The 6738-nt window shown below is 33.9% G+C and overlaps 1 protein-coding gene across 1 annotated transcript in view; it reads left to right on the forward strand.

Moving 5' to 3' along the window:
- Positions 1-202: 202 nt before the first annotated feature.
- The window catches only part of LOC105361238 (tricalbin-1), a 22258-nt gene continuing 15722 nt past the window's right edge, over positions 203-6738 (forward strand). Inside the window, exons 1-2 of the mRNA XM_011498348.1 lie at positions 203-375; positions 5844-6043. Coding sequence (XP_011496650.1) covers positions 315-375; positions 5844-6043 — 261 coding nt within the window. The 5' untranslated portion in view covers positions 203-314. The remainder of the gene's footprint in view (positions 376-5843; positions 6044-6738) is intronic.

Below are 6738 nucleotides of genomic sequence, written 5' to 3' on the forward strand. Positions count from 1 at the left end.
GGTCGCTGCGACGGTGGCGCTGGATGGGACGGGACGGGACGGGACGGGACGGGACGGGACGGGACGGGACAGGGGGTGGAGTTGGCGAGTCGGATTGTGTGTCGGTGGTAACGGTGGAAAGGGGTGGGTGGACGAATGGGAGAGGCGCAGGCGCGCTGTGACGGTGGATCGGGAGCCCTTAGTCGGACACGCGCTCGCGACCGGGACGCCAGGGTGAAGGCGGGGAAGAGTCTCGCGAGACTCGCCGCCTAATGGGGACCGAGTGAGGCGAGGGCGTCTCGGTGATCAGCACTTTTTCCAAAACTAACGAGAGGATGCAGCTTCTGTCGAGCATCATGGCGAGACATTTGAAACGAGGCCCATCCCTCAAAAAAGGTACAGGCTCGGGCGCGTTTATCGTCCCTTGATTATCGGTTAAGCCTTTAACGACGAGGAGTCACTTTTTCCTTAGCGCTTGTATTGAGAACGCGCTCGATGAGTTTTTATTTCTCAGCGACAAGTCCGTACAATCGCTATTGTTTCGTGCACGTAATTACATCTCTTTCTTAAGATGTTTTTTCGCGAGTGTGGCTCTGAGCCAATGACGACGACACACGGCCCCCCATTCATAAAAATAAGATAAATGAGGGTAATTATTGGTTTGTGCGCCTAGCGTATTTGTCTTGTTTGCGTCGTTTTTGAAAAAGAAAGGGGGTCCGATCGCTGAATACAGCTGCTGGATACCTTGCATCGTTATTTTACTTTGGTCGTTGATTTGTTCGTTCGTTTGTCCGTTTGTGAAATAAATTGGCAAATAAATAACAGCTATGAGGCGAATTGTAAAAACCATAAGCGGGTAATGATGAGACGAAATTATTAGACAGTGAGTACCGATCCGTGTAATGGAAGACAATTCAGCAGTTAAGTGGGCAACAGTTCTTTTAATTCCTGTACGATGCATTAATATAATGTGACTCGAACGATCGAGGTAAATTAGCATTCGTTAAAAGAAACCAAGTGATTCGCTCAATTCAATGTTTAATTAGTTACATTAATGTGCCCATGATTTCGTCATTTCGCAGAATATCTAGCAACCCTCTGGCGCGGGAACGATAAATTGATGAATCATTGCCTTTAAGTATGGAACGATCGAAATTTTTTACATTAGCGCGCGCGTTGGGCGGTCGTTAAAGTCAAGCGTATTAATTTCGTTGCCTTACGTTCTAATTCGCCGAGAATTGTCTTTATTTATCATTTTATAAAATATTCCATGTTTCAAGAAGGTCACGAGCATGCAAATCGCTGCAATGTAAATAAACTCATCGAATGTAATTAATGATCGAATGGAAAGTACTTTAATTATATTACGATTGATATAACAATTTGTCAATAAATTCAGTTTTTCCTGAATAGCATAATATTTTCATGTCAATCCGCTGATGAAAGACAATTAATAAAATTTCTACGATCCAAAATGACAAAACAAATAAACATTTATATTATTTTTATGCAAATTTTTATGCAAATTTATGTCCTACGAATGGATTAAAATTTTTTTTATTAACATTTCCGTAATAATACACGACATTTATGTTCAATCGTATATAAACATATTTTAACTATTATTATTTAAAAATTATTCAATTGTGGACCCCGCGTGTATAACAAAACATTATCGGAATGAAATTTTTTTATGCAAATTCCCATGAATATATATACTGCAGAGCAAATATACATTTTTCTAAAAAAAAAAAAAAAGCGTTAATTATGACATGAAAATAATGTCATATGTAATTATAATGCCAAATCTACAATTGATTAATTATAGTATTATGTTTTTTTTTACAAGTACGTTGTATCATGGAATTAATGCTCAAGAGTATTACTTTCATCATACGATAAAGCGATGTAAAATTAAAGATAAAAGTAATTGTCACTGTCCGACCGTGAATATTATGTTGTTGAATTTTTTTTACATTCCTGTCGATGAAATTTACGATTACGAAAGTTCCTCTTTTCCAAAATCAAGATAATTCATCTCGTCGAATTCGTTTGGTCGATATCCATTCTTCGGGCTTTTTTCCATTCAACACGCGACTATTGCAAGTAACTGGTAGTTGTGATCATTGAGAAATGAGAAAGTGCACTCACTTTTTCTTTACCGAGCTTCTTACCATCTTACTGCTCTTGCAATTTCATTTCTCCTTTATATCACGGTATTCTGTCTAATTCACTTTAATTGAAAGCCCGATGTAAGATTTCTGTGAATAAAATCATTCGTGTAAAATAAAATCTGGTTCGCTTGGTAAACCGTTATTTCCGTTGCAGTTACGTAAGTTATCCGACTAGTCAGCTCTGTTAAAATTAATGTTTTTTACGATCGTTTACCCAATAACTTTTCATTTTGTGTACATTGATTCTGCTACATTACATATAACCGTTACAAGTAATGTTTAAATTAAATGAATCGGAAACAGTAATTTAGAATGTCAATACATCGATGTAATGTGAAAGTGAAAGTATCGCAAACCTGACAAATTTTGTAGAATTTTGTAAAAGTTAGACTTATTAAAATTATATTAATAAGATAATTTCTATACGGACACTCAATTCTCAAAGAAATTAATAATTATTCATCAAAAATTATTTGTGATAAAATTGTATAAATTTTGATGTTTACCGAAGATCAAGTAGTAAGAGTATATAATCTAATTGAAATCGTTTATATATATTATAGCTAATTATTATAATGATAAATTAAACTCTTTATCATTAATAGTGGGTTATGAATTTATATTTGTTCAATATTTGAGTATAAATAAATATTGAATAAAGAGAGGATAAATGTTTATTTGGCCCGCAATATACAATTTTAATATAATTAAATGTAATTGACTCAACTTTACAATTTTCTGAATATCAGATTAAAAACTCTTCTATTATTATTTTATTATTTTATTAGATATAATATTGTAGTAAATCGTTGATATATTAGTATTATTATATCTATCGCCATTTGCTCATTGATTATTTCTAAAAGTCTAAAGTTTATATTACTTTTGTAAAGAAATATTGAAAAAAAAAAAAAAAAAAAAAAAAAAAAAAATAATTTTAAATACAAATTACTTTACCTCAGTTAGTCTAATTCTCTATTAAATATATAACGTAGTTGTTCTACCTTTTTTCTAATTTCGTTAATAAAAATTATTGGGAAAATAGATTTTATTAATTTATTCATAAAAATATACGTTCACTTAAAACATTACTTTATAAAGCTTTATTAACAGTAATCTTTAATCCGTAAGAAATGTAAGCAAAAATTATACTAATACTATTCGGTGCAATTGACAAATTACAATATTTGCAAATATATTGGTAGATTATTGGCTGTATTGAACAATATTTTCAGACGTACTGAATTCCTTTATAAGTGCAGCACGTTATTAATACTCTAACGAAATGTTGCGTTTATTATTTGGCAAAAATTTTTTTTGCAATGTTCCCTTAATGTACAATAGAACAAGAACGGACGCAATTCGATATTAAAGTTTCTTAAAAATGCAAATTTTTCCTTGTATACCGTTATACACCCACGCGCGCGCGCGCGCACGCAACTACATGCATATAAACATATGCATGCATGCATGTATGTATAATGTTATATCCCACTGTATTATTCTACTATGTAAAATTATAGCTAGAGGTATGCATATTTATTATTATTATTATTATTATTATTATTATTATAGAAATATATATATTATCAATGTAGCCTGTAAATTACTAGCAAATTTGGATTAAGTATGTAAATACACAATAAATAACTTAATTATTTACCTGCCTATCGATTTTTATGCAAATCCTCATAATTTTACAGTGTTTGTCATAGCTTTGCAATGATAATTCTTTTTTGTCAATAATAAATTCAATAAATAGTCAATAATAAACGTTTAAATAAACACACAATAGAAATTCAATTAGCGATTACCCTTGGAACAAAGTTTATCAAGCCAACGGAATTTCACTTAATTTTTCTTAATCTCTATTTTGAAAAAGCACGAGACGTTTCGACGTCCGGTTAACTTGCGGATCCTCGAACTCACTCGATTGCCCGTGAAGTCGAATAGGGCCGCGCCAATCTCGACTTCTCCGAGAAAAAGTTGTAATTAGCAGTGGGCGGACCTTCCACGAAAAGCGCGATGCGCCCAAACGTTTATCGAGTCAACGAATTCACGCGGTCGGCTTAAGTTCATCTTCCGACCTCGACATCTGCTTCGGTATCCTACAACTACGTCTTTCTTTAGCCTCTAACCTCGCAACTCTTGGCCAAACGCAACTGATAGTGCGGGCGAACAGTGGTAAGCTCGAGGTCACTCGACCGACGTACTTTCCAGGTACATGAGTATCGTAAATTACGCCGCGGAGAAGGAGGCGGCGTAACCGAATTCTAAAGTAAGGGCTGCTGTTTCTTCGTTGTAGCCCTGTGAAATAAATTTTCAATGACCAATACTTTTATCCACTTATATGCCGCGACTTAAAGCTTATCATCTTACGCCTCCGCACTCTTGTCCCGTCCATATTTTATTCGATATTCTTATTCCTTTAATCGTGTATTTGCCTTAGTTTACGACTCCCTGATCCTTGTTCCTTGTAAATGCATATGCAAACGGATCGTCGATGGATTTTGATAAATTTGTAACGCATGCTTTTGCTTTCTTTTTCTTTTTCTTTTTTTTTAACACACAGATGTGCGAGCATGCGTGTTGAGCTTAACGTTTATTTATTTGAATGAGGTTTTACCGTCTAAGAGAGTAATATCGATATGTGGGCACGAGACGATTTATTATCTTGTCCTTGTTCCCGTCTCGAACAATTTGGTCTACGTGTATCTACGTGCGTGCTGCACGTATAAATGTTGGATCGTTGACGCTGATGTGAAAAGTTTAAAATTTAATTTGCATTCGACATGATAGAAATATATTCAGTACTTGTTTGCTGTATACTCCACTACAATAAAATACAATAAAATCGTATAAAAATATTAACATTGATTATCCTGAATTTCATTAAAGGATAGTATAAAATAAAAATGGTGAGCTTATGTAACAGGAGAGGGGCGTTATTTGTCCCTAAATTATGAAACGGCAAGTAATTCTTCTTTAAGCAGGAAATAAATAAAACTATTAATGTTCGTGCAGAAGATTGATGCTCTTTTCAAAATTCAATAACCCTTTGTCCAATAACCCAATAATCAAGCCTAGATTTCATCATTATTTTCATTCGCATAATTGGCTTATGTGTATATATATATATATATATATATGTTTTTTTTTTTTTTTTTTTTTTTTTTTTTTTTTTAATAAACAAATAATAAATATTTCGAGAATAATCGTTTTATTTTTAATATTTTTAACTTATAAGGATCCACGCGGGTTTAATAAAATAATTACATATAATAAATTGGAATTAATATATATATATATATATTAAGCCGTTTGTTGAAAAATTTTTGACATTAAGAACGCATGGTAGTTTATACAAATAATATTTGTGCTACATCGCACCTCGTAATAGCCGATGCAATAAGGGTTTGCGCGATAACATTATCGCTGTGTCGCAGCTGACTATATGCACACTAAATGCAAATACAATATTCGTAAGATAATGAAGGAAGAGACGAATGCGATAGTTAGCAATTTAGAGGTACGAGAAAAATGAACGAAAAATTGAGACGAAGGATGGAATAATTATAGCGACGATCGATCACGCTTTCCGACCTATGAATCGCACGAGCGCGTGGGATAGGAAAATTATGGTCATTGTTACCGATTTAAACGGGGAATTCATAATGTTGGTCGTTACAGGAAAACGGGACAGCGGCTCGAGCAATAGTCCCGTTGGTTATCTGCCGTCAACCAGTGCTGGAACAGGGGCGGCCATCAGGTCACTCGACGGTGATCTTCCTGGCCAGTATAATATCCTGCAATCGCCTGGTGCCAAGATGACGCCCGACGACCCGGGCGCTGACGACGAGTTTACCCTCGCCGTCGCACAAAAGTCACTGGTACGTAATATGCTGGATGGTAGATGATGGTAGTGCAGCTACCTTCGGCTAAATCCTTCGTATTTTAATGTTTTGTTTATCGAGCCCGTTTGCTTCCTCCCTCGTTTCTTCATCTTCTTAATGATGGCAATGACGTTTCATAAACTATGACTCGCCTGATTTAATTATCCTCTATTGTTTTCCTGCTCGTTATACTATAAAATTTCTATATAAATTGCAATTGATGCATTAGTTAGATGATAGATTAGTTCATTGCTTTTCTTTCCTCTCGTTTATTCATAACGACGAAATTCATCGAAACATTTCTCTTAATAATGTGCAATATTCTAGAGTTTTTTTTTTTTTTTTTTTTTTTTGTAAATCATCATCTTTTAATTCGCAATATAATAAATTCATTTATTATGGTAATTTTACGGCTATTCTATCATTTCTATTCTACTTTTAATGGAATCCTTTAATGTGTAGATTACCATTCTTTTTGCAATATATTTTCTATTTACCTGTCAATTCTCTAGCATAATTGTTCGATTATTTTCTCTGTTTCTAGCACAATGTATATTTTCGAATTTATATTCATATATTTATGTATTATTCTATATATTTCCAATTTGAATTTATTCTAATTTTGTGTAATCAATTTTTTTCCACTCTATTTCTCCTTTTGCAGGCATATTGAATTTTTGTCACGAAATCTT

This window comes from Ceratosolen solmsi, unplaced genomic scaffold (assembly GCF_000503995.2).
Source record: "Ceratosolen solmsi marchali unplaced genomic scaffold, CerSol_1.0 scaffold30, whole genome shotgun sequence".
In the NCBI taxonomy this organism is placed as follows: Eukaryota; Metazoa; Arthropoda; class Insecta; order Hymenoptera; family Agaonidae; genus Ceratosolen; species Ceratosolen solmsi.